This window comes from Mus caroli, chromosome 7, assembly GCF_900094665.2.
Source record: "Mus caroli chromosome 7, CAROLI_EIJ_v1.1, whole genome shotgun sequence".
Classification (NCBI taxonomy): Eukaryota; Metazoa; Chordata; class Mammalia; order Rodentia; family Muridae; genus Mus; species Mus caroli.
In genome coordinates, this window is record NC_034576.1 from 81,992,690 (window position 1) to 82,020,060 (window position 27,371).

The window sequence follows — 27,371 nt, forward strand, 5'->3', positions numbered from 1 at the left end:
ACTGGCTAACCCTGAGGTCATGGCTGACCCTGAGACACTGGTTAACCCTGAGGCCATGGCTGACCCTGAGGTCATGGCTGACCCTGAGACACTGGTCAACCCTGAGGCCATGGCTGACCCCGAGACACTGGCTAACCCTGAGGCCATGGCTGACCTGAGACACTGGCTAACCATGAGGTCATGGCTGACCCTGAGACACTGGCTGACCCTGAGGTCATGGCTGACCCTGAGACACTGGCTGACCCTGAGACACTGGCTGACCCTGAGACACTGGCTGACCCTGAGACACTGGCTGACCCTGAGACACTGGCTGACCTTGAGACACTGGCTAACCATGAGGTCATGGCTGACCTGAGACACTGGCTAACCCTGAGGTCATGGCTGACCTGAGACACTGGCTGACCCTGAGATCATGGCTGACCTGAGACACTGGCTAACCCTGAGGTCATGGCTGACTCTGAGGTTATGGCTAACACTGAGGTCACTGCTGATTCCAGCACCAGAAACTCCAGTTTGTTCCTCTTATACTGCAGGCAGTGAGATGAGAAACCACCCTAGTTTTCCAGCTCATTGTTGAAACAGAAAACTGCTGTTCGATCCAGGGTTTCTTTTTTCCCCCTCAGATTTTATCCTCTTGGAATAACATCTCTGAATTTGTTGTACCCCAGCCACGAGGCTTTCTGGCTAGATGTCTCTTCCCTGATACAAACGTGTCTACCTATCTGTGTACATCCCTTCCTTTCGCAGAGGGCGTTGTTGAATCTGCTGAGCAGCGAAGAGGACGATTTTAACAGTAAAGAGGCCCTCCTGCTCATCGCGGTGCTCTCCACCTTGTCCAGGCTGCTGGAGCCCAGCTCTCCTCAGGTACAACAGTCCCTGTTCAGTCCCATTCCGCATGTCTCAGAAGACAAGAACTGTCTCGTCATAAAAGCATACATCTAGGGCTGGGGACGTAGCTAGTTGGTAGGACCCTGGCTTACCAATCTGGTGTGTTGGTGCCTGCCTGTAGTCCGAAACTAAAGAACCTTCTGAAGGAGCTCTATGGTGTGTCTTTTCCTATGTTGACCAGGCTGGCCTCGAAATCAGAGATCCAACTGCCTCTGCTTCCTGAGTGCTGGGACTCAGGCACCACTACTGCCTGGCCTACATAGTGTTTCTGTCAGAAACCATAAGGTCCACCGTGAGGGCCAGAGCATACTGGTTTTGTTCACTCTGTCAACTGTAAACGCTGTTTCTATCAGACTGGTCTTGCTTTGGTGCTCTTGGCCTTCTCAGTACGGTGGCCTTCCACCACTTGTGCTTCTTGATGTTTTTGCTATTTCTGAAATGACAGCTTTAGTCGTAAAGGTAGCTCAAATTCACCAACTGGCTGTCACATGGAAAGAGTGAAGTGTGAGGAGAATTTAACAAAATGAGTCAGCGAATATGAGCACAATCCTAAAGTAGACATACCCACAGAGATGGGTTCTACATGTGTGTAAGCATGTGTATATAGTCTTAGGTTACTCTATGAGCGTTCACACAAGGAGAACCAGAGAAGGGCCATTCTGGTGGGTCTGTTCAATTCAACAGCAGTATAGGACGGTAAAGGATACTCTAGGAGCTAGCAATCCTTCCGAAGCTACTCACTGAGAGACTGTCACCCGTGGTGGTAGGGTATTTGAGCATTGGAGGACAGATCCTAATGTCCTGAACCCAGGTTAGCCTGGGAGAAGTCCCCTTTCCATTCCACATTCCATCCAGTTTAATTCATTCACACTGCTACCTTTGTTTGGGGGGTGGGGAGAGAGAGAGAGAGAGAGAGAGAGAGAGAGAGAGAGAGAGAGACTGAGAGAGAACTGGGAAAGAAACTGAATTCTGTGAGTTTGAGGGGGAAAACAGATGAGTTTTGGAAAGGCTGAATTGGTTCGCCACTAACTTCAGAGTATGTCTTTAATTTTTCGGTTTTGGTTTTTTTTGTTTGTTTGTTTGTTTTTTTTTTTGAGACAAGGTTTCTCTGTGTAGCTCTGGCTGTCTTGGAACTTACTCTGTAGACCAGGCTGGCCTCAAACTCAAAAATCCTCCTGTCTCTGCCTCCCAAGTGTGGGGATTAAAGGCGTACGCCACTACTGCCTGGCTTGTTTTTTTCTTTCTTTCTTTCTTTTTTTTTGGGGGGTGGGGTGGGGGGCTGTCATGTTGTCCAGTCTGACTTTGAATTCACTCTGTAGCTAAGGGAAACCATGCTGCTTACTTGTTTGTTAACTTGAGACAAATGAGAGTCATCTGGGAAGAAGAGGACATAATGTAAGTGAGAGAGTGCCCCATCAGGTTTCCCAGTGGGCAGGTCTGCAGGGCGGGGGGGAGCATTTTATTGGTTAGTGATTAATGTAGGTAGTGCCAGCCCTGGGCAGTTGGTCCTGGTCTCTGTAAGAAAGCAAGCAGAGCAAAGCAACGGGGAGCAAGCCAATGAGAGCATGCTTCCATAGTCTTTGCATCAATTCCTGCCTTCGGGTTCCTCAGTGATGCACCTTGAACTCTTAGATCCAAAAAAAAAAGGACTTTCCCTCTCAGGCAGAATATTTTCTACAGCAGTAGAAACCAACACAGGACATATATAGCCTTAGGTTTCTGATACTCCTGTCTCCCAAGTGTATCTGTCATAAGCACTCCTCAACTGATCGCCACCTCTAGCTCCTAACAAATTTGATTTTGCTGTATCACTGATGTCTCCAGTCACGAATCTCCCCTACTCATCTCCTCCACGTATTTTGCTTAAATAAGGAAACACCAGATCTTGTCTGGCTCTTCCAAGGGTTTCCTATGGAAGCAAACACAAAGATCCTTGCCCCTTGTCCTCGTTACTTCATTGACACAGGGTTCTGAGATCTTTAGTATAAATTCATGAAGGGCAGCTGGAGCAATGGCTCAGTAGTTATGAGTACTGACTGCTCTTCCAGAGGTCCAGAGTTCAAATCCCAGCACCCACATGGTGGCTCACAGCCATCTGTAACAAGATCTGACGCCCTCTTCTGGTGTGTCTGAAGAGAGCAACCATGTATTCATATACAAAAATAAATAAAGCTTAACAAGTTCACGAAGACCATCAGTTACTGACTGACTGGCCTTTTAGTTGTTGATCTCATAACTGACCTTCTTCCCTCCAGCAAACCAAAACTAAATCTTCAGTCATCCGGACCTAAACTGTCACTGCATCTCAGTGCCTTTGTGTCTGTAAGCCTGTTACCCCCAAACCTCTGCTCACTCGCTCGCTCCCTCGTGCTCTCTCTCTCTCTCTCTCTCCCTCTCTGTGCTGTGTGTGTGTGTGTGTGTGTGTGTGTGTGTGTGTGTGTGTGTGAATGTGGGTATTCTCTGCTATGTCCTTATGGCCAGGATTTTTTTCCATTCCTCTTTGTTAACCAATGGCCTTTAAAATAGCTGAACTATCAGGACGCAGGCTATGTAGCTCCAGACCGCCATGGTGGCATCAGAAGAAGCTCAGCGATGAGAACTTAGATGTCAGCACAGTCACTAAGGGTATTGGGTATTCAGTCATCTGCTGTGAGAAGTGCCAAGGTTGCTCATTGTTTGGACTTGTTTTTATGCTACTCTTATAGAACTAGTTAAGTCCAGGCACAGATTTTTGGAAGGTGGTTTGCTTAGGCCTAGAAAGGTCTAAGGATCTGTTTTGACAAAACATTTTTCTTTTTTTAAAAGACAGAGTCTGACTTTGTGGCCCTGGCTGGCTTAGAACCCACTCTGCAGATGAGGCTAGCCTCCTACTCACAGAAATCTGCCTGTTTCTGCCTCCCATGTGCCACTGTACCTAGTACCTTTTTCTCTAACCACTGAAAATCTTTTGTTTAGTTTGTGCAGATGTTATCCTGGACATCTAAGATTTGCAAGGAATACAGCCAGGGTGAGTTTCCTGCCTCTCTTCCTGAAGGCTTTATATACAGAATCACCATCACCAATCTCTTAACAGGGATTCCCTTTATATTGTCACTAGCATGGCCAATCTGCAAAAGCCACTAACATTAAGTGTATCAAACTTTCTTTCCTTCCCACTCCTAGAGGATGCCTCATTTTGCAAGAGTTTGATGAACCTGTTCTTCAGCCTGCATGTCTTATATAAGAGTCCTGTCACCCTGCTTCGTGACTTGTCCCAGGATATCCATGGGCAGCTGGGAGACATAGATCAAGTATAGTGTGGCATCCCATGTGAGGAGTGGGCTCAAGGGAATGGCCTATCAGTCTTGGGTCTTAACCTCTCTTTCCTTTCCAGGATGTTGAGATCGAGAAGACAGACCACTTTGCTGTGGTGAATTTGAGAACGGCTGCCCCCACTGTCTGTGTAAGTTTTGATGTAGTCCATGGGAAATAGCCCTTGCCCTGCCTTCCATCCAGTTCCATCTGAGAAGCCCGTGATAGTGGCTTCCATCCTCGGGCCTGGAAGGACCCTGTGGAAACAATGCTTGGTACTGCCCCAGCAATGTGGGCCATTCCATACCTTCTTCTCTCTTCACAGTTACTTGTTCTGAGTCAGGCTGAGAAAGTCCTAGAAGAAGTGGACTGGTTAATCGCCAAGATCAAGGGCTCAGCAAACCTAGAAACGCTATCAGATGAAGTGACTCCAGGTGGGGATTGTAAGGCCAACAAGGCCACCAAAATGTCAGTGCGAACCATTTCGGAAAGGCCGAGCCTTGAGCCAGTTTTCCTGGGTGGTTTGCTTTCATTCTCTCATCGTTAACGACAGAGTAAGACTGAAGTGTATCAATCTCATCTCTCTTCAGAAGATGCCTCTTCTCAAGCCGTTCCACCAACTCTTGTCATTGAGAAAGCTATCGTCATGCAACTGGGGACTCTTGTAACCTTCTTCCATGAGCTCGTGCAGACAGCCCTGCCATCAGGCAGCTGTGTAGACACTCTACTGAAGGACCTGTCCAAGATCTACAGCACCCTAACAGCATTCGTCAAATATGTGAGTTTCTTGGGAGATAATCAGGTCCCACCCACCTTCTGTTCCCACAGGCCAGATGCACAGTGCCTCTGGACAAAGCTCTTGCCACCACATCATCAGCAGTGCCGTTTTCATTTGATTGGTACTTCGAAGTGTTCTCCACAGGCGGGGGNGGGGGGGGGGGGGTGGGAGTACTTGTTGGCATTATCTAAGTAAGTGATCTTTGCTTGGCTCTGACGGAGAATGGAACACTTGTTGCACATACACATTTCAGGTCCTCAGTGAATTCAGAAGCTGACAGGAACTGGGTAATGTACGCACATGAAGATGTGAGCAGTCTAGACTAAGTTCTTAGGCAACACAGGCAGTGTGGTCATCTCTGGACTGTGCATCTCCAGTTGCCGGCTGTGGCTGCTAAGCTACTGTGGTGGAACACGGGGAGCCTGTCCTCTTTACTGGCATCTTAAAAGGATAAATGGCACTTGAGGATAGATGTATCTCCTAGATACAAGGACTCTGTCTGAAGGAGCGTAAAGCAGTGAGCTGGTCAGGTCAGACGCAAACCTGTCGTTGCCTCTTGTCTAGGAAACTAGTGTGCTCCAAGAGGGACAGGGAAGCTTTGTGTCTTGGCTTTGCTATGAATGTTCCTGTTCCTCTGTAGTAAGAGCACCAAGACAGACTCCATGGCTGATGGATAAATCTAGGGATTTTTTTGTTAGTATCTGCAGGTCTGTCAGAGCTCCAGAGGCATTCCAAACACTGTGGAAAAACTGGTGAGTTGAGATCAGCTTCCCTAAGGATGGGGAGTGTTCATTGCTACAGTTACACTCATCTCTTCCTCCCTTGCTACAGGTGAAGCTGTCGGGCTCTCATCTGACCCCCGTGTGTTACTCTTTCATTTCTTATGTACAAGTAAGTGATTTGGAGACAGTACCAAATAATCTTGAAGAAAGAGATTAATGGAGGGGTAGAGAGATGAGTTAGTGGAACCCAAGTTAGGTTTCCAGCACCCACATCAGGTGGCTTAGAACTGCTTGTAACTCCAGCTCCGAGAGATATAACACTTCTGGTTCTGACTTCTTTGGGAGAAAGAATATGAGAATATTTAAAAATAATAAAAATCAATCTCTAAAGAAGAAAAAGGCTGGGAGGTGGTGGTACAGGCCTTTAATCTCAGCACTGAGGAGGCAGAGGCAAGGAATCTGTGAGTTCAAGGCCAGCCTGGTCTACAGAGTAAGTCCTAGGACAGCCAGGGCTACACAGAGAATGCACAAAACCAGGAATAAGAAAAGGGACTATGTTGCATGTCCCAGGAGCTGCTTGGGCACCTGGTGTATATAAAGTCTATATGTCATAAGCCAGATATACCTAGGGTTTTAGGGTTTCTATCGCTGCAACAAAACACCATGATCAAAAAGCAAGTTGAGGAGAAAAGGGTTTGTTTGGTTTTGCTCCCAGATCATAGTCCTTCATTGGAGGAAGTTAGGACAGGAACTCAAACAGGGCAGGAACCTGGAGGCAGAAGCTGATGCAGAGGCCCTGGAGGTGAGGTGATCTGCTGGCTTTCTTCCCGTGGCTTACTCAGCCTACTTTCTTATAGGACCCAAAACTACCAGCGCAGGTGTAGCACCCCCACAGTAGGCAGGGCCCTTCGCCAGTAACTAAGAAAATGCCCTACAGCTAGGTCTTATGGAGACATTTTCTCAGCTGAGGTTCCCCCGTTTCAGCTAACTCTGGCTTGTGTGTCAAGTTGCTGTAAGACCAGCCAGCAGAACAGTGAGACCTATCTCTAGTCTAGAGATAGGAGGCATTTGGTTTACTTCTATTGGAGTACAGAAGGAACAAGGCAGCCTTGGTTCATTTCCGGGTGCCTGCAAGTCCATGCATTGGGCCTCTTTTTAGTGTAACAGCATCTGACACATGGGGGGAGGCAGGGTCAGGTGCCAGAGGTGTGAGTGCAGCAGCACTTCAGGGGTGGAGGGCAGGGGTTTGTTTGAAATGATGTCATGTATAGGTCCTCAGAGACTGTTTGCCTGCATGCGTGGTGTGGCCCAGGCTAACTTGACATTTGCTTCTATCTGCCTGGGGATTAAGGAAGTATACTGTCACACCCAGCTGAATATTCTGGACAAGCTAATTACTCCTGGGCCTTTCCTCTCTTAAATGCTTGCAGACATGTCCTCTCACACTTCACACTTCGTACATTCCCATGTGGACTCCATTCTTTCAATCTGCTGTTTCTATAGGATAGATACCCTCCACTCCTTACTGAGGTCTGGGTCCCTCGAATCTTTTCAGTTTCTGTGTAGTGCAGGCTAGTTTTGAATTTGAGATCCACCTGCCTCAGGTCAAGTTCTGGAACTATAAGCATGTTGTTATACTCAATGCACACACACTCACACCCTTTAAGAGGGCCCACTTTGTTGCTCTGGCTAGCCTAGAACTATGTACCCGAGGCTCTCTGTACAAAGGGCATGTGTCACCACACTCAGCTTATCATTTTTGTATGAGTTTATGGTCACACTGACTTCATAAAGTATCCTGTAGAGACTCAAGACAGCTGTGAGTCTTGGTCCTGTTTTAGTCAGCAGTTATTGGCAGTGCACAGGTTTACTTGGAGTCTCAACAGGGTGCCACCTCAGCAACAAACCAGAGATGGGTCACATCCCATGTGATCAGGTGAAGTCCCTTCCTAATATAGGACCTTACTCTTTTTTTTAACTATTATTCTTTTTTTTTTTTTAAGATTTATTTATTTATTATATGTAAGTACACTGTAGCTGTCTTCAGACACTCCAGAAGAGGGCGCCAGATCTCGTTGCGGATGGTTGTGAGCCACCATGTGGTTGCTGGGATTTGAACTCTGGACCTTCGGAAGAGCAGTCGGGTGCTCTTACCCACTGAGCCATCTCACCAGCCCAGGACCTTACTCTTTACCCCTGCTTTCCAGGACTTTAACTTCTTTATACCAGCATCTCCAAAATCTTTTAGAGCATAACACAAGAATCAACCTGCATATCTTCTGTGTAGCTTCACCAGTATAGTTTCTCTGCTTTCAGAAGTTTTCTTGCCCCTACTCCACTGCTGGAAAGTTAAAACGGAGGCCTTTTGAGATGGTTTCCTGTTTCACTCAAACTTGGGTGGTTTCTCCCCTCTTCTCACTTAGATCTTGGTTTTCTTTTGCCCTGTTAGTATTTTGTTGCTATTATTTCAGACAGGGTTTTTACAGTGTAGCTTTCTGCCTGTCCTGGGTCATGGTCCTGTAGCATGGACTGGCCTAGAACTCAAGGAGACCCACCTGCCTCTGCCTCTTCTGTGGGACTAAAGGTGTGCACCAATACCAGTTCTTCCTTTCTAAGAGATTCATACTAGTTACAACTCAGGGAAGTGTAGTAACTATATTGTGTATAAGATTACCTGTAAAACTGGCTGCAGACCTCTGCATAGCCCTAGTCAGCTGTTCCTGCTACCTTAATCCTATCTGTATAGTAGCTTAATGGTTACACTGATATGGTACTTCCAAGAATATGTATACCCAAGGAGGCAGCTATCCAAGGGATGGATATATATATATATCCATGTGTGTGTGTGTGTGTATCACAACTTTTGTGCTTCCTAGAAGACTCTTGAAGGATAAGACAATGTTTCTGTTCTTTAGAATAAGAGCAGTAACGCCCCAAAGTGCTCCGAGAAGGAGAAGGCTGCAGTGAGCACAACCATGGTAAGCTTCCCCCTGGCCCTTCAGACCCATGGGTCTTGTTGGACGTTAAAAAAGCAAGAGTGTAAATGGTGCTCCATAAAGGATCTAAGAATTGGCGAGTGCAGGAAAGGGGTAGTTACTGTATTTAGGAAATGGGGCTGTAACAATTCCTTTTAGGATATACAAAGGCCTAGGCACAGGATGGTCCTCACGTTGTTTCTTAAAGGAAATAAAGCTAATGTCCAGAAGACCAGCCAAATAAGTTAACAGTGTATGCCATTGTTAAAGTGGGGGTGGGCACTTATCTGAAGTCCAGACATGAAGAGAGGGAGGCCAGTCTAAGTGACTCAGGGAAACTACACAGTATCCTCATTTTAGGGACTAATCTTAGCAATGTAAATTCATTTGACTATCAGAAAAAAGAAATACAGCATGTGCCAAAGTGGGTTCCTTCTTGAGAGATGCTACAGAAAAACCTCAAAAGCCATTGAACCTGAAATGTCTTATATCTTCCTTTTACTCTTAGGCCAAAGTTCTTCGTGAAACCAAGCCAATCCCTAACCTTGTCTTTGCCATTGAACAGTATGAAAAATTTCTTATCCAGCTGTCTAAAAAGTCCAAGGTAAAAATGTTCTTTATTTCCACTCCCATTTACTGCTGGAAGGAGTCTAGCAAGCTCTGTGGCAGGCAGCACAGCTAGAGAAGGTCAAGGTGAACTGTCTGTCATCTGGTAAAAGCAAAGGGTCTTCCAAGTACACACTGAAAGGACCTTATGCTGTCCCAGGTAAACCTGATGCAGCACATGAAGCTAAGTACTTCTCGGGACTTCAAGATCAAAGGCAGTGTCCTTGACATGGTTCTTCGAGAGGATGAGGAAGACGAAAACGAAGAGGTCAGTGCCTAATTCTGCTATGCTTTTGGTATATATTTCTATGAAAAGTAGCAGACAAACTACCCTGTCCTGGGGTCCTGTTTCTACAGCATTCTGGCTGGCTTTCACACCCTCCCTTGAGGTAGGCCCATTCATTATCTGAGCCCAATGTGGGTTCCATTTTAAGTTTGTAGAAGCTAGAAATAATATCAGTAGACAAGACCCAGTCAAAATTAGACATTTATATAAAATAATCTGGCTAACTGGCTGATGCGGAGTTCCGTAGATCACTGTGCCCCAGGCCCTCTGTAGCTGTGATGCTCCAGGCTCCCAGCATCTCGTCCATCTACTCAGGACGGGGTTCTAAGTCACAACCTGGGCAGCAGATGGGAAAGCATGACTGCTGTTCCAGGAGTTTGGTGTTTGTTTTTATTCCCATCACCTTAGAACAAGGTTGTCAAAATTTCTACTCTCCCCTTCTAGGGCACTGCATCAGCACATACACAGCAGGACAGAGAACCAGCCAAGAAGAGGAGGAAGAAATGCCTGAGTTAATGTGACCTTTGGGGCATCTGCTTCATTTGTGCCCAACAGTACCCCTCGTCACACAGCCTGCACTGACGTTGGTGTCCTGGTTCTGAACGCACTGAACCTGCCTTCTGTTAGGAGGACTCTCCTGGGCAGGTCCTGCTACAGAAAAATGGCTGCCTTTTGCAAAAAAGCACATCTGAAAGCCTGAGTCTAAACCGCTCCAATAAAGCTCCACAGGAGCAAATACAGAGCCTCCAGACAGAGCTAGGGTCCAGGCTGGCTTCGTTTTTCCAAGGAGCCTTTGGTGAGTTCAATTATCTGGTAAATATCCAGTGCTTCACCTGTAAGACAGTGGAAATTGGTTAGGATGCCTCCAGAATTGTGACTGAGCTCAGAAATGAGAATCTGAATGTTGGGGTCAAAGACAGTGGGTGTGAGGGAGTATTTGAGAGTGGCAGCTTGTCTTATTATAACACAAGCTTTCTAACCAACTCTGGCATTTTCAGCACAGATACATTTTTTCCATGTTAAGAATGCACTTTGGCTTATACAATAAAACTTGAAACATTTCTGGTGTAGTTTTGAAAATGGGTCAGTGTACATGGAACATTTGAAATTCTAGCATCTTCTTCATTTACTATGAGCCACCCTCTGCAACAGTTCCCTTTGTGATTTGAATATCACATTCATTTTAGAATACGACATAAGTTAAATGCAGGTTTCTTGCCGAGAGCCCCGAGGTTCTAAGCTACTTCCCACTGTACATGTAGAGCGAACAAAGAGTGCACTCACCCTGGGGGATCCCGTATCTCCTTTCCATCCCAGTTGGGTTAGAAGGAGTTTTACAGTCCATAGTCACTTCCTTCCTGAGGCACTGGTCAATGTCTACTGCACTGAAAAAGGCGACTGACTGGGGCAGATCATTCAGACCCAGCTTATAGGCAAACATGCACCTGAAAGAAAGCGAGTCTTCCCTCACAGCCATGCCCTGCTGTGAATATAGGCTCCTCACTCCAGGAGGAGAGACAGCAGCGCTTCTCCTATTTCAATCACTCGCTCTTAGCAAAACCATGAGACTGGAGGCTATACTGCCTAATACCTTTGAGATACTGAAATACAATTAGGGACTCAACACACTTTTCTTATTGATACTTAAAAAATAAAAATAAAAAAAAGAAATTGGACCCAAATATGAGAAATAAATGTGTACTTTTAAACACAACCATCCTCAAGTCCAGGAGACAGGAGAGCATGGGTAATGATGCTGCACTTTAAGCTTGTTATTTACCCATTATCAGGATAGCTCATGGGACTCAGGTTCTGACTGGCAGATCAACAGGGAATAGTAACAGTAACTTACATGAGCTAGGTTTTTAGTATAAATAAATACAATTCAACAGGTGTGGTGGCACACACCTTTATTTAGTCCCACCACTTGGGGAGGCAGAATGGTGAATCTGAGTGAATTCAGGTGGATCTCCAAGTTCAAGGCCAGCCTGGTCTATATAGTGTTCTAGGACATCGAGGACTACATAGAAAGACCCTGTTTCAAAAGAAAAAACAAAAACCCAGAACACCCAAAACAAAGACACTACATGTTTTCTAAGTTGCATTTGTATTTCCTCTTGAATGTCTCCACACTGACTCCAGGCATACAATACTAATCCAGGGGAGCAATAACACGCCAGAGCCCGTGACCTGGCCACGAGGATGATTCAATATCGCAGCATGCCACTTTCAGACTAACAACGTTGAGGTCCTTTTTAGGACTTCCATAAACTTTAAAAATAAAAAGGCTGAACCGGTCAGTTCTGAGTTGACAACTCATAGCTGCTCAGTGAGCCCTAAGACCCAACATACCTGGTCAGGAGATTGGTGATCTGCAGTGCCAGGGCGGCACGGTAGCGGTCCTCCTCACGCACCAGGTAGCGAACCTCATCGTGGATGCTGATGCAGAAGCGCCCATCAATGGCAAATTCCTCAAACAGCCACTTCATGGCCACAAGCATGAGGTGTAAGTAGTCTACAGCAGAGCTCTGTACCACCCAGTTCACACGACTGGTTATAAACTAGAGATACAGGGACATCAGTGAGCCACTCACCATCTACCTCTCGGCCAGGAACCCTGCCTCCCAGCCCAACCTTCTCACCACACTCCATGGTGGTAAGATACCTCACCTCTCCCTGGACAACTGAGGGCTCCAAGGCTCTGCTGATGCAGCAGCCCAGCACTGGGGTACGCGGTATGTCAGACATGGCAATGCTCTCCAGCTTATTAAACATTTCTGACTCTGTGCCCCCTGTCCATGCTCGTTCAGCGGCTACCTCCCACTTCTTCCATCGTGATCTGGGGGAACAAAGACCCCCTTGGTCAGCCCTTTGGGACCCCACAAGTCCCCACATCTTCACCACACAAGGCTCTCACTTCCTTGAAGCTTCTCTTCGGATCATTCGAAGATCTTGTAGGGAGACCCAGCCGTCCTCTGTCCTGTCCACAGGAAGACTCAACTGTTTCACCAGCCACTCACCATCCGCAGACAGCCGATACCTGGGGGTAGTAGCAGCACCATGTCATCCCATTAAATGGTCTCCTTTGTGGCACAGACTCACTGGGGATGGCAAGTAGGAAGACACCAAAACAGAAACACAAGCTTTTGTGTCCCCAAAGGCCTAGGCTGTATCATGTTAACCCAGTGATGGGCAGACGGTCCCAGTGCCCAATGACCAACAGCAGCCTCTTTTTATAGTTCAAAGTACAGTGACCCCTGAAGGGGAGAAGGGACCTGGAGGAACCAAAAACATGTCAGCCAAGCCCAACTTCTTAACTCCTACTGTTCCAGACTCTCAGCATTCCTCAGGGCTCCAGACCATGTCACCTATTGGCAAGGAACATCAGGACATCCCCACAATTTAGGCCTTCAATTCAAATTCTTGTGATGTTTTTGTTCTCTGTCAAAAGTGAATATGCTGAGTGGTTTCTATCAAGCTGACAAAAAGCCAGGGTCAACTGAGAGAATGCCTCATTGCACTCACCTACAGGCAGATCTGTAGGGCTGTGTGTGGGGGATTAGAGAATGATGGGGGAGGGCACAGCCTACTGTGGGAGGCTCCAGGCAGGTAATCTCAGAGTATGCCAGAAAGCAGGCTTAGCAAGCCAGTATATAGTTATAATTCCTCCATGGTCTCTACACTTGAGTTTCTCTCAGTGATATGAAACCTAAGGGTTGTTAGGATTAAATAAACTTTCCTCCCAAAATTGCTTTTGGTCATGGTGTTACCCTCAGAAATAGAAAGCTTTCCACAGTCAATCAGCTACCCAAATGGGGACACTTCACAGTATACCTAATTTCAAACAAAACAAAAACAAAAATACAACAAAAAAAAGGGCTGGAGAGATAGCTCAGCAGTTAAGAACACTGACTGCTCTACCAGAGGTCCTGAGTTCAATTCCCAGCAACCATATGGTGGCTCACAACCATCTGTAATGGGATCTGATGCCCTCATCTGGTGTGTTTGAAGACAACAGTGAAATAACATACATGAAATAAATCTTAAAAAAAAAAAAAAAAAAAGCTGCCAACATAGTGCCACCTCTCCTCCCCTGCACTTGGCCCTGAGCACACCCCATGGAGCACTGCTGAAGGAGGGCCTGCACTCAGGCTTTGCATATTTCTGCACCTTCAGTGCCTGTCTATCTGCTTACTTTTTTTCCTACAGCAATGAGCACAGGACCCCTAACCTCCTGTGGGTGTTACATAAGGAAGGAGGTTGGGCCTGTGTTATAAATAACCACTGATGACAACACACCCTAAGTACAGTTTTGCCCTGTGAAGGAAAAACTAACACTATAAAGACAATGTTACAATTCTAGAGATAAACCCTCCGCAGCTAGGTTTAGAGGGACAGCACTCAAGTGATGGCCCAGAGATGGAGGAGAGCTGTAAAGCAGGCCTGTGGTCCTGGGATGCTAGTGTGGGGGAAAAGGGACCCTCACCGGCGCAGGCCTTTTGTGACTGCATACATCTGCTGGGCCTTCTCAGCTGCCTCCTGCCTTGTGAGCCTGTGGTTGAACTGCATCAGTAGGCGCTCAGCAAAGGACTGCCCAGCCCCATAGATGCGGCCATAGTTGAAGATTTTGGCATGCTCTCGGCTGATGCCCACAGTGGCAGCTGTCTTGCTATGCAGATCAGTGCCTCTGCTCTTCCTGCCCTGCAGAGTCATCCAGCCAAAGGCCGTGCAGCCTGGAGAACAGACATCAGTGAGAAGCTCAGACATACTTGGCCCATCCTCCTTGAGGTCCTGTCACCTCACCCCTGCCCAAGCCAGGCCCTGCTTACCATGCATCCCAGCAAAGTGAGCATCTCCAAGTACAGCTGCGATCCACAGTTCCTGTGAGTCCACATCAGCACCCACAAGGACATAGCCAGGTGGAGCCTGCACCATGGCTTTCAACTCACTGCCTACCCGGTCAGGCTGTAGGAAGAGTGGGATCAGGACCATCTAGAAGCCCAAGGCATCTGCTACCCTGGATTTCTAGGCCCAGTGCTGACAAAGTACTTGGTATTTCTCCTGGGGGAAGACTTTGGAGAATGCCACACAGCCCTGATCCAGCTAGAAAATGAAGAAACTCTATGAAACTGTACACCAGACCCCCACTGACCTGGTTCATCTAAACTATGACAGCTGTGGCCACTATGCCTAGAATTGTCTAGTTAGCAGCAGGTACCTAAAACACATTTGCTAAAGGAATGGATGACGTGAAGCCAGATTTGAGCCCTCTGTAGCCCAGGGAACTTTCTCATATCCCTGGCTAAAACTCCAAAGGCTCTGAGATCGTTTCCAAAGACCTGAAAGAGGAAGAATAGGATCCAGGAACAGAGAGGACACATACCCGAGCATTACTGGCAGTGAGCCACGTGGGCTCCACAGCTCGACGGGTGATGGTGCCAGCAGTCACCACCTGGGGTAGGATGGCCCCATAGTGGCCTTCCTCATCAAAGCTGGGGTGCCTGGAATAGGGAGAAGCAAAGAAGTGTCAGCAGGCTTGTTCTAGCCCTAAGACCCACACCACTCAGGTCTCTATCTCACAAGCACCCAGTATACCGTACCTGGTCACAGCCCGGGGCAGAGCTGACCTGGGGAGCCATACCACCATCTGGGAACTGTAGGACAAGAAAGCTAGCTCAGCACGACATAATGTATTCCAATGCACTGTCACCAGCATTTTGCACCCCATCAGTTTCAGGGATGCTATGTGGCCCTTGAAGCCTGGCGTCAACACTTCTTACTAACCTTACTCAGGGTGGGCTCTCAGAAGAATCAGGGTAGAATGTACCAATCCCCTCACAGAGGCCTTGTGATCATAACCATCTTGGAAATGACCTTTGAGATAAATCCATTTGCCACGACAGACAGTTTCAGCTCTCAATGCCTAATACAGGTTTCAGATAACCAGCCCTCCAAGGTCTTTATCCACAACCCATGGCTCCAGCAGCTATATTAGAAGATTTAACTGGAGTTGGGACAGCCAAAATCCTTCCATGTAAACACAAAGTCCTCCCTACATAAACAGAGAAACTCAAGCCCAAGACCCAAGTCACCAGGACCAACACTAAGCCTCTCTACCTAGGCTGCCCTCTGGAGTAGGTGCAGGCAAATCACCAATGCCAGAGCAGAACTGGAGGAAAGGAAGCTCGGGGCCACAGATGCCTGACAGACATACAGACAGGCCTCCTGTAACCCCACTTTGGCCTACCTGATACGTTTATGAGCATTCCTCCAAAAAGAAATCATTTTATTTATTTCCAGGGCACGAGGCCCACTGGCACCTCCTGGGCCAGCCTGCAGGGTGCCATCCTCCATCTTGGGCAGGAAATCTTTGGCAAAGGGACTTCCCACATTGTAGTTGTTACCGTCCTGTGGAGGACAAAGAAAGGGTTGGGACAGGTAGCACAGCACCAGATAGGAAATGGACATGGACACTGGGCCTTCTCCCAACAGAACCTAAAACCTCCCGCAGCTGGGGCAGATCCCACCCAGGTATCTTGCATATCTTTAAGTGCACATACAAGAATGCAATCAGACAAAGCTAGTAACAACAGCCAACGGAAGCTCCCGGATGACAGATACAATGCTACACACTTGATATATGTCAGGTAACCCCACCAGGATGCCGCTCACCACTCAACTTTCAATAGAAAATCAAAAGCACTAAGACATGAAAATTGCCCTAAATCATATGATTTAGGAGCCACTATGACTGTCAATCCCACAAAAAGCAGTTCCCTAGTCTGAGTAACCATGAAGTCCTACTGTGGGCCATAATCACAGTGAGAACATGAGGCAGCCACAAACCATACCTTGTGAGGCAGCTTGAAAAACCAGCAACCAGGGATATTCACATCATTATAAGGTCCGTTGCCATGGTGATAAGTGGGCTGGCTGGATTTGGGGGCACAAGCAGCAGGCTGTGGGGGCCACACACCCAGATCAGGCCCTGCTCCAGCACCTGCATTCAGCAAGGGCCAGCGGGTAGGGGAGGTGGGGGTGGGAAAAGGGCCTGAAACTGAGCAGGCAAATTGCAAAGTGACAGAAGAGCATGGTCACAGGTTCCCTCCTTGGTCCCCTACAGTTAAGAACCACAGGGGAATAGGGCAGCATCTCCAAGTCTCCCAAAACCTAGTGAACTCTGGTGGGAAAGAGCTTTGTGAGCATGACAAAGTCCCAACTGTCCATACCCACCCAGAGAGCCCAAGCAGGTAGGTGTCTTGCTCACCAGAACTAGAGGTTGGTTCAGCCCTGAATTCTCCATCTTGGCCTCAGCCTCTACGTCTAAGCAGCCCAGTTCTTCTACCTGGATGGGCCCAGGAATTGGGGTGTGAGAGGTAGGCAGCTGTAGGCCTGAATTCACCAGCCCTTCCCTCCAAAGAACTCAGACTAGACCAATCTAGGGTGAGCAACCAGTGGCAGCTCCCATACAAAAGGTGTTCCATTTTCCTAGAGAGACAGACCCTCACGTAGCAGGCTCACAGTCAGAGTGCGTCCTCACCGTTTGCCACATGGCACTACTGTCAGTGAGTAAGAACTCCTCAGCCAGGTCTACCTCCTGGGGCTCCAATTGCTGCTTCCCCTGTTCAAGGCAGTGCTTCCTGTATAAGGACTCGATGGCTCTGTGCAGAGAAAATAACTGCTGATTACCGACCGGGAGCTTGCTCAGGCCAGGCAGCTCGCTGGGGTTTTCTTCTGGTCCTTGGTTAGATCTCACATCAGCTGAGGAAGGAGACAACAATTTCTCTGGCTTTTAATTTCTCTGAATTAGGTGGAACAACCCAACTGACTTCAGCACACTGGTGACAGGCTGGGTTTCAATAACTGGTATGACTCAAATCCAAGTTCCTCTATGCTTGAGGGCTCTGGAAGCAAAGCAGGGGACATGAGCACAGAAGGCTACCTGCAGAGCTAGCTCCTGGCCACACCCAGGTGTGGGCTCAGTGGAGCAAGGCCGTGTTAGTCCTTCCTCTGAAAATCTGACGCCCTGTGATTCCTGACACCCTGTGGAACCAGGACCCTCGGTCACCTTCACTACCTTGACCTCTGCATAACACCTGTCTATCCATCAAACACATCAGCTTGTCTAGGCTGTCAGTTATAAATGTGTGCTTGCCTCCTGTGTATGAGGAAAGAGTTCAATCTCTAGAACCATAAAATTTGAAACTTGGAAAGAAAGAAAGAAAGAAAGAAAGAAAGAAAGAAAGAAAGAAAGAAAGAAAGAAAGAAAGAAAGAAAGAAAGAGAGAAAGAAAGAAAGCCACCCACATGTAAAAACTCTCCACACCCATCATCTCAGTAGTTGAAAAGCTGAGGCAATGGGCTAGACAGAGGGCTGGCTCAGTGGTTAAGAGCCCCGCTGCCCTTCCAGAGGACACGGGTTCGGTTCCCAGCACCTACAAGTTGGTTCACAACCATCTATAACTCCAGTTCCAAAGTTACACCCTCTTCTAATCTCCACCATATACCAGGCATATAAGTGGTGCACATACGGAGAGTCATAAAGTAAAAATGTAGTGATGATGATGATGGGAAAAAAATAAAAAAGAAAGAAAAGCTGAGGCAGTAAGATGGCCTTGAGGTTGAGAGCAGCCTAGACAACATAGTGAATCCTAGGCTAGCCTAGGCTTTGGAATGAGCCCAACTCAAAGCTGAAAATCAAATAAAGTAGAAGATAAATAATTAGGGCTGGTAAGATGGCTCAGTAGGTAAGAGCACCTGACTGCTCTTCTGAAGGTCCGGAGTTCAAATCCCAGCAACCACATGGTGGCTCACAACCATCCGTTATGAGATCTGACTCCCTCTTCTGGAGTGTCTGAAGACAGCTACAATGTACTTACATATAAATAAATAAATCTTTTTAAAAAAAAGAAGATAAATAAATAAGAGTAAAACTCTTTTCTCATTGAGCTGCTTAGATACCAAGTGAGGTTTTCACTGCACAACCCTCAGTAACATGGTGGCTGGCTTGTAGCGAGCACTCACATTCCACTCAAGAAAAGCTGCAGGCCAGCCCTTCCCCAGGCCACACCCCCAAACCTTCCCTCTGTACTCGTGCAAAGGCAGCTGTGCTGCTGAGACAAAGAACTAGACCCCTTCCCATCAGCCAGACCTGACCTCGGAAAGGAAGGGACGCAGCCCCTTCCTCCTTGGAGCTGGAACCTGAGTCTTACCTGTAGGGGCAGGTTACTGCAGCGGATTCTACAGTGGGGCTCACTGGCAGCTCCGTCAGATTATCCCGACGCCCAGGCACTAGGTAGCCCCAACCATGAGAGTCTGAGTAGTGTAAAGGAAAACCATCCCAGGTCAGTGCCATGAGCTTAGGAGTGACCCGCATTTGCAGGCTGAGGAGGCTGGGGCCGGGAGCCCAGGCAGGGTCATCTAGTCGAGGGCAGAGCTTCCGATACCACCTATTCCCCACAACAGGGGTTTAAAAAAAAAAAGTGTTCCATTAGGGAGAAGGGAGTAGGAAGGGTCTCTCTTCCACGACATACCTCAGCCCACCTCCAGGCCTCCAAGCATTCTGCTGCCTCTTGTGGGGGGCTTTGAACCTGTGTGGCATCTCCTAGCATTACTGATCTGTGTGTCTCACTGGCATCCTCCAGTCAAAGCCCCTTTCCAAGCCTCACTGCAGCCTCTCAGCAGCAGCAGAGCTTCCTTCCTACCCATCACAACTCCCACTGCTGCAGACACACTGCTGTCTCTCACAGGCTGATCACCAGAGCTGAGACCATGAAGCTAGCACCAAGGCATTTGCATCCAGGGTCACAAAAGTGCAGTGAGCTACCCCACTGGTCACTATGGCTGCCCTTTTCCTCATCTGTCTCTAAGACACCAATGAGCAGCACCTCCTCAAAGAAAGTGCCCCTTATTGCCACAGGCAGGACTAAAGTGCCTTAGACTATACAGTCTTATTACAGGTCAGCTTCCCCGGCTGGTCTGCACACCGCTGCTCCTGGAAGAGAGATGAGTTCCATTTGTGCCCTTGCTGCTGTCACAGGCGGCATGCCTACCGCAGGGCTCAATGCACTGTGCCATTAGGGTCAGAGTCAACACAAGTGAGCAGAAACGGAAGGATGAACACACGTCAGACATCCCAGGTCCCAGACCTTGCTGAGGCCCAAACAAGGAGGGCCCAAGGATCCTGCAAAACAGCCTCTGTGTGCTATGGAGAACCAGTCTTACCCAGGGTGTCCTGGAAGGTGCTGGGGTCGCTTAGGCAGGAGGTCCGTGGTGCTCCTCAGCTGCTGGAACCGGCTGTGGGCCGTTACACTTCGCTGAAGCTGCTCCTCCTCGCTGGGCGGGCCAGGATCTGTGCACAGTTCGGAAGCTTAGAACCAGAAGGGACTCACAGGTCTGGAAGACTACAGCAACCCTTTCCAAGGGTCCCCTGGGTCCTAGGTCTGTCCCAGAGATCACCCTGTCCCATTCCCATCTAAGCTTCCCACCTTCCTGATCCATGGGATCCCCAAAGGGCCCAGCTCCCTCGATGGGCAACTTGCTGGCTGAGGCTGGCTTCTTCACCTTCTTTGCCTTTTTCTGCTTAAACTCCTGCAAATCCCATTCTAGGTCCCAGAGCCAAGGGTCTTCTTTGTACCTGCAGAGCCAGTCCACCAGGCTAGGGTTAAGGCTGAGCTAAAATTCAGGCCTCCTACCTGCCTGTCCCCTGCATTGACCCAGCCTGCCCAAAACCTGACTACCTCTCTCCTGAGAGCAACTGACAGGCATCATTAGCCAGATCCATCAGCGACTTCTTCATCTCCCGCTGGAGCTCCTCATATGTGTTCTGTGCCTCTGTCAGGTAACGCTCCCAGTTCTGGTTGACAGGCAGGTAGGACACACCCATCTCCAGCATGCCAGCCAGAGTCACTGGGTGGGGACACCTAAGGGACAAACACCAAGGGCTGCCATAAATGACCACAGGAGACAATCATTGAATATAGGGGCTCCATTCTCTCAGCCTACAAAAGCTAAGTGGCCAGCCTAAGGAAGAATCAGCCCTGCCTGGTTACAGTGGGACCGAGTACCAGAGCCTAGCCGCCCCAGGGACTCCCCTGGCTCCCCCTCACCTCTCCAAGAAGAGTGGCAGCTGCTGCTGGAAAACCTCAAAGGTGGCCCACACATCACGGGCACAGTACTGCATCAGATCCTAGCACAAGGTAACAAGGAACTTGTTGCGGGGACAATGGAGGAAACCAGGGACAACCCCAGCTACCTCCCCAAGTTCAGTTGCAGGTTGCTCACAGCCTGTGTATTGGCTGTGCCAGCGCCATACCTGGAAGTTCTCTCGGATATCCCGCATACTGCCTTTGACGAACAGCTCCCGAGGTTCCTTCTCTAAGGGAGGTCCCCCCACATAAAGGTTGTGCACATCTGCAAGATTATTGGCACTGCTGATATCCATCCAGTCCCAAGATGAGATCTGAGAAACCAAAGGGAAGTCAGCGTGGTCTCAAGCACAACAAGTAGAGCACTGACGGGATGGATCTTCAGCACCCCTCTCTAGACAGGACAGACCCAAATGCACACTCACCGCTGGCCCGTGGGCTTTCCTCGGGGACTTCGGCCCTCGCTTTGTGGGCTGCTGGGTCTTGTGCTTTCCCTGCTTGGCTCCCATCCACAGGCTGCGCTGGAAGCTGCTCAGCCCTGAGATGGCCATGTGCATGCTCATAGTATCGAGAAAACGCATCCGGGAGTCCTGAAGGAAGGGCAGGGGAGGGAAGGCTGCAACACAGGGGCCAGCTGGCCAGCCCCTCCTTAGCTCCTCACACAGCCTTTGCCCCAGCACACAGCCTCCAACATAAAACACAGAAGTCTCAAGCTTCACCTATCACCTGTAAGGGACCTGCCCAATTCCCGAACATGCAAAACTGGCTCAGTCCCAGGGCACAAGTACTTCCAGGCTTCCAGCAACAACCTGGGGAACTCCAGGTAGACTGACTAAACAAGGCCTTCAGAGCTATGGGCCAGACCCCCAGCTCTGGTCCTGGCCCTAGCCTTCCCAAGCTGTGGCCCCTGGCAAGTCAGCAAGGCCTTCGCACCTTAAATGCCAGGCTAAGGGTGTTACTAGGCCTACTCCCTTGCCCTGCCATTCACCTTACCCTGCTGTGAAGAGTCAAAGAAAAAGGGTTTTTATAATCTAAGAAATGTCATTACCACACATCAGACAGCTCTGGTTGTCTGACATGTGTGCTATTCAAACTCTGCTCAAAGTCCACTGAGCGAGCTTCTCTTATCTCTCTTTACAGGGACTGGGGCTTAGAGATGTTAAGGAAAAAATACTGCCCAGCAACAGCTGAGGCAGGATGTGGCCCAGGCTGTAACTCAGAGCCCTCAAAAACTCTAAAATGCCATTCTAAGATAAGAGCCATTTTATCCTGGACTAACTCCCAGTCCTGCGCCAACACAGCAGGGATGGAGCTCCCTGCGGTCTTTAGGGAAGACAGGAGTCATCTGCCACAACAGTTTCAAACATCATGTTAGTGTGTTGTAAATCTGTTCTGGAGATCAGCAGCTGAGCAGAGACCAAGCAAAGCTGGTCAACAGACATCCCAGCAATGCTGGAAAGGGGGTGGAAACAGTCACCGAGAAAGCAAGGCTTTTCCTAGCAAAGGTGACAGGGCTTTTAGCCCACCTTACGCCACAGCACGCCATTCCCACAAACCTTACCTGAATCAGATACTGCTCCCTGATATGGGCTCGGTCAAAGGAAACATTGTGCCCCACCACTAACTGTTCCTGCCCATCCTGCTTGGTGGAGCTGCTGGCACTAGTGGAGCCCCCCAAAGGGATTAGGTCAGCCGGCGATAGCTGGCTGGTCCAAGAGTAACGCTCTTCCACCAGCCGCCGGCTGCACCAGGAATACCTGAAAGAAGCAAGAGTGGACAGGGTTACCATGAAGGACTAGACTCTATTCCATACCACCCACACATGCCAGGTCCCCAAGGGCTGCTCCTCACGCCACTCACTGTCACAGAAGTCAGGGGATCATTGAGGAGAGAAATGACACGGCCCCTTTACTATTCGCCTCCCACAGATTAACAGAGCTAACAGCTATGACTGGGTGTCATGGGCAGGAAGGTGTGTGGGCCCACTGGGTATGCAGCAAGCTCTGAGACCTTTATGAATAGGACCAACCCCTTGTGTCTTTAAGCACAAAACAGCTAGTGTGCCAAGTGCTAATTAAGGAGATGGCTGGTGACACAACCCAAAGTGGAGAATTTAAAGTAGAAAAAAATTTTTTTTAAAAAGACAAATGCTGCGTACAGAGAGTGAATTGGCTGAGGGCTGCAAAGACTCCGAAGGACAAATAAATCATGCACAGGAGCAGCCACCTCAGTGAGAGCGAGCGCCAAGATGAGAGGATGGATGCACACGTGCCAGAGTGGGTGTGGAAGAGACAGATGAGTGCTGTTTGCGAGGGCCTGACTCTGACTCAGGAGAAGGCTAGTCTGCTCAAGATCCCAAAGTGAGGAGAGCGGCCACTAACAGAGACCTGCCCCAAGCCATGCACACTTCCAAAGGACTGAGGCCACACAGTGGACAGTACAGCTCTGACGGAGCTCCCTCCAACCTTTAGGGAACACAGGAGTGATCTGCCTCAAGTTTCCAACTGAAAAACTAACTGCTTTAAGTCTGGCCAACTCTAATGCGTTTGCACTCCATGGTGGGACGACGTAAAGCACTCACGCTGGAGCCTCCTCTTACCCCAGCCTGCCAAAGTCCTTTGTAACAACAGAAGCAAGGGCTATGACGATGACAAGAATTTCAGTTAATAGAAGTCACACTGGTGTCTAGACACAAGCCTGCAGCTGTGTATGAAGCCATCTTAATATAAACTTAGGTATGATGAAAAAAAAAAGGAGAGCCAAACTTCAGATCAGCTGGAATCCATGTTATCAATGCTGAAGTTCTCCTTAGACTCCCAAATGCCAAGGGCCTGGGTGATCTCCCTTCAGGCAAGTGACTGATCAAAGCCCTTACCACAAGCCTTCTGGAAGCTACCTTCTGGGGGACCCAGCTGTCTGCCCCACTCCTACAGGCTGTGTGCTGGTCAGGTTATACACCCGTGTGGCAGGTAACGTGGCCATGCTGTCCACAGCTATAACAGTCACATGACAAGGAGAAAGGTCTTCGCACAAGCCCAGACCTCAGCACTGGCTTCTGCAGTCAGGCAGACTCTGTGGTGCCCCCAGGCCCACTGACAGAATGGAATGAGAATGGAGGCAGAATGGGAAGGAGAGAGAAGTGAGGAAGATGGAAAGGTGGAAAGGAAGAACGGGGACTTGACCTGTCCAAAAATGACCAACTGACCAAAAATCTCATGGACACTGCTTCCGTCCAGCCACCCAAGCCTGCTCTATCTTTTCAGACGATGGCTTGCTGTTCCCCTGGACTCTGGCCACCACGTCACATGAGCCCTGTGCTTCTTATCACAGCTTCAACTAAGTCACTGCGGACGAAACCATCTAGATGCGCTCGTTCCAGCCAGGAATGCCTACCTTAGCTATATAGCCATGCTTTCACCATTTTCAACTGCATATATAACATTTCGCAGCTTTCTTTACAAAGATGGAGCTTCCAATAGGAATAAAGAAACTGCCAACTTTTTTTTTTTTTTTTGCTGGCCATGCCTGAAAGCATTAAGGTTGTAAATAGTATTTTAATCCTGGAACGAAGAAGAATAAAAAAGGGGGAGAAACAGTACTGCCATCATTGCTTGAAAAAGAAACCTGGGTAGCACTTAGAAAGTTATTTTAAAAGAAAAGGAAGAGACTGGATATACTTCTTTGAGACCAAAATCTCTACTTAGGAGGAAGTACTAATTCTTGGCTGGGGGGAGGACAAGACTAGGCTACCTTCACGGGCATTCAGGAGGAAGACACTGGGGATGTGAGCACTGTAAACCGCCTAGAGCAATCCCACCTCAGGAACACCTTCGTGTGCAAACTAACCAACGGCACTCCCAAAACCAAACACAGGCCAAATGGCTTTTCAGACTAACTTCTCACGGAAGCTGCTTGGGGTCAGGATTGAGGCACAAGCTCGTGATCATCTTAAATGGTCTCTCAGTCTGTCTCAAACACAACACGGTATCCTCTGCATGGGCCCTGACATGCGCTTGGGTGTTGCCTGGAGCCTATGTATTTTCCCACCAGAGCAAGCCTCACAGAAGCAGGATTAAGCAGGTTGAGTAACCTGCACACAGTGGGAACCCAGAAAATGTTCTCTGAACCAAACCACTAAGCCGGGCCCTCTACAAACGGTAGTCCCCTGTTGCTAACCCCCCACTTACCAGGCCAAGGGGGATATGGCCACCGCCAAAGTGGGGCAGGTTCCCTCTGCCAAGCAGACCTCCACGTCGAACACCAGGGCCCGCTCCTCGGGGATGGCCACGGGTTCGGCCTCCCCCTCGGGGCCGTACCGGGTCCAGCCCTCCGCCCAGGCCCAGCTCTTGGGCTCGGGGGGCAATTGGGCCTCCAATAACGAGGCGGCCGCCTCCAAGTAAGGCAGGCTCTGCTTCTGGGCCAGGAGGCGGAAGTGCTGGTCCAGGTTGCCCCCCAAGAGCCGGGGCAGGCGCAGCTCCACGTCTGGCAAGGGCGTGGCCGGCTGCCCCCAGAGCCCGTGCTTCCGCAGGTGCTCGATGCTGCGCTGCACCGCGGCCTCGTCGGGCATTTCCCCTCCGCACCCGAAGATCTGCTCGTGCAGGCCTCTCGACAGCATCTGGATGAGCAGAGGGTTGAGCCGCAGCTGCCCATTCTCGGAGGAGGGCATTTGCGATGGCGGCCGCCCGTCGCTGGGGACGGGGTCGAGGACGGAGCTGGAGACCCAGCGCGCGGTTGCTGGTACTGGCCCTGAGGCGACCTTGGTGCCAGCCACCTTCTTCCAGAGCAGGCGGCTCATGGTTGGTGCAGGGAGCCCCCCGCTGTGAGTCGGGGCACCGGGCTTTGGGCTCCAGCTTGACTGCTTTTAGTGGCCGAAAGACTCAGAGAGAGACGCGTCCCCTCTCTGTGCTCCTGTCAGTGAAATAGGTCTCACCATGCCTGCCTTCCTCACACAAGTCCTAAAGGAGACAGACGATAAAAGTGTTATTCCATGTGTTACGGACTTGGACAAACCGCTTATCCCGCATCAAACATCCTGCTGCGTGCCAAGCAAGCATTTTCTCCACTTGATCTTAGCCAAAAGGCCAGAGCGGAGTAGGGACATTTTTCTGTTCCGCCTCCAACAACTTTAAGAAATGGCACTGCCCCCTCTCGAGGAAAGGGCCACACCGGCTCGGCAATTAACTTGGGAGAAGCCGCTGGAGATGCTGACATGGGGAGACGCAGACAGACCAGGGTTCTGGCTCTCCAACTGCGTGACCTTGGCCCAGCTCCTTAGGCCCCGACCTCCTCCTCTGTAAAATGGGGTTAAGAACACTAGAGCCACGGGCCACTGCTGTTAGAGTGGCAGAGGGCGCGCTCGTCGCGTGGCCCTGACCCCAGTAGGCGCTCGGCAGACGGCAGTTGCCTGTCCCACCCCGCCGGCGGCCCGAGGGCCTAGCGCCCCAACTTCCGAACCCGCCAGACAGGCCATAGCCTTGGGGTCCGCACCCACACCCGGGCGGGCCTAGGGCGCCCTGGTCCGGGCGTCGGCGGCCACCCCCGCGCGCCGGGACACAGGGTCCCCGCCGCAGCCGCCGCCCTGCTCCCCGCCCGGCTTCCCGAGTGGAGAGGGAGCAGCCGCGCCGGACCCTCCCCCTGCCGAGCCCGCCGGAAACCTCGGTCCGCTCCGCGCTTCCCGTTCTGCCGCAGCCCACGGCCCTGGCGACGACGCGGCGTCCGCGGCGCGCGGCCCACGCAGCCTCCGGGTGGCGTGCGGTCTCGGGAGCAGCCGCAACTTCCCGTCTGCGCGAACTGGGTCCCGCGGCTACCCAGAGGCAGGCGGGAGACTCCCCCGAGCGTCCAATAAGAGCGCCGCCAATGGAGCCGCCCGCCCGCGGGGGTGCAGAGGGACTTCCGGGTGAGGCCCTCTGCTACTTCCCTCCCCACGGAAAAGATAGACCAGTCTGAAGCGAGCCTGAAGGCGGCTACACGCTTTAAGCTAAGTAAAGGTCCCTCTTCGCTGGCGGCCGCGTGGCCTAATGGATAAGGCGTCTGACTTCGGATCAGAAGATTGCAGGTTCGAGTCCTGCCGCGGTCGACTTGTGGGTTGTTTCGTTTTTATCTGTCAGTTTGTTAATCCCGAGATTCCCTTTGGAAATGAAGCGAAATTGACCGTAGTGGTTATGACCAACTTCTAGTCTAAACTTAATTCTTGGAACTCAAGGATCTGCGCAAACAACTGTCAGGGAGATACATTGCTAAAACGGTGACAGCGGTCGAGAGCCTTGTCCGGGCTGGAGAGTGGAGCAAACAGAGCTCGTGCCGTCCGAAGTCTAGATTTGTCACCTGTGGACCGCAAACGCTAAACCTCGAAGTGGAGTCTCCTCCCTCCAATCCCGGACAATGATGCTGGGGTTGATGCTGTTAAGTCCGATTGGTCGCGCCCACCGGGCACATCTGAAGCACGTCCCGCTTCAGAGATCTGTCAATCTCTGCGTCCACCTCTCGTTGCTCCGGGTGTTTCTGCTCTCAGCTCTCCGTAGAGGGTCAGCTGCAAAGGGTCAGGCGAATGCGGCCTGGGTGAATAACTGGGACCCAGAGATTCAAGTCGAGAGTCCCGTACGAGGAAAGGAAAGATCAGGATTGATTGCTACAGGCAGACTAGGGGTCACAAGCAGCTGATTAGGGAAAAAAATTCGGA

The 27,371-nt window shown here is 49.9% G+C and overlaps 2 protein-coding genes and 1 non-coding gene across 4 annotated transcripts in view; 2 read left to right on the forward strand and 1 right to left on the reverse strand.

The window, feature by feature from the left end:
• Fanci (FA complementation group I) overlaps positions 1-10,607 on the forward strand; it is a 60,999-nt gene extending 50,392 nt beyond the window's left edge. Inside the window, exons 27-38 of the mRNA XM_021166132.2 lie at positions 748-864; positions 3,844-3,895; positions 4,051-4,178; positions 4,262-4,330; positions 4,505-4,613; positions 4,770-4,957; positions 5,656-5,709; positions 5,789-5,848; positions 8,595-8,657; positions 9,163-9,258; positions 9,421-9,528; positions 9,991-10,607. Of these exons, the coding sequence (XP_021021791.1) occupies positions 748-864; positions 3,844-3,895; positions 4,051-4,178; positions 4,262-4,330; positions 4,505-4,613; positions 4,770-4,957; positions 5,656-5,709; positions 5,789-5,848; positions 8,595-8,657; positions 9,163-9,258; positions 9,421-9,528; positions 9,991-10,062 (1,116 nt within the window). The 3' untranslated portion in view covers positions 10,063-10,607. The remainder of the gene's footprint in view (positions 1-747; positions 865-3,843; positions 3,896-4,050; positions 4,179-4,261; positions 4,331-4,504; positions 4,614-4,769; positions 4,958-5,655; positions 5,710-5,788; positions 5,849-8,594; positions 8,658-9,162; positions 9,259-9,420; positions 9,529-9,990) is intronic.
• Positions 9,730-26,521, reverse strand: Polg (DNA polymerase gamma, catalytic subunit). Of its 2 annotated transcripts, none has more exons than XM_021166131.2 (23): positions 26,347-26,521; positions 24,880-25,647; positions 22,254-22,449; positions 21,118-21,282; positions 20,860-21,006; positions 20,654-20,733; positions 20,285-20,467; positions 20,033-20,181; positions 19,770-19,896; positions 18,758-18,994; positions 17,087-17,207; positions 16,814-16,891; positions 16,398-16,505; positions 15,794-15,954; positions 15,147-15,200; positions 14,930-15,047; positions 14,376-14,511; positions 14,033-14,279; positions 12,464-12,586; positions 12,217-12,385; positions 11,899-12,107; positions 10,831-10,991; positions 9,730-10,379 (listed from the first exon to the last, which is right to left on the reverse strand). In XM_021166131.2, exons 2-23 carry the CDS (start codon positions 25,485-25,487, stop codon positions 10,303-10,305), a joined length of 3,654 nt encoding a protein of 1,217 aa, XP_021021790.1. In that variant the 5' UTR covers positions 25,488-25,647; positions 26,347-26,521; the 3' UTR covers positions 9,730-10,302. The 2 variants fall into 2 exon arrangements, with proteins under 2 accessions (XP_021021790.1, XP_029335331.1); XM_029479471.1 differs by having other exon boundaries at positions 20,109-20,181; positions 26,347-26,519.
• A 174-nt stretch (positions 26,522-26,695) lies between these two features.
• Trnar-ucg lies at positions 26,696-26,768 on the forward strand. The gene has a single exon. It is a non-coding gene; the product is annotated as a tRNA-Arg (tRNA).
• Positions 26,769-27,371: the final 603 nt, after the last annotated feature.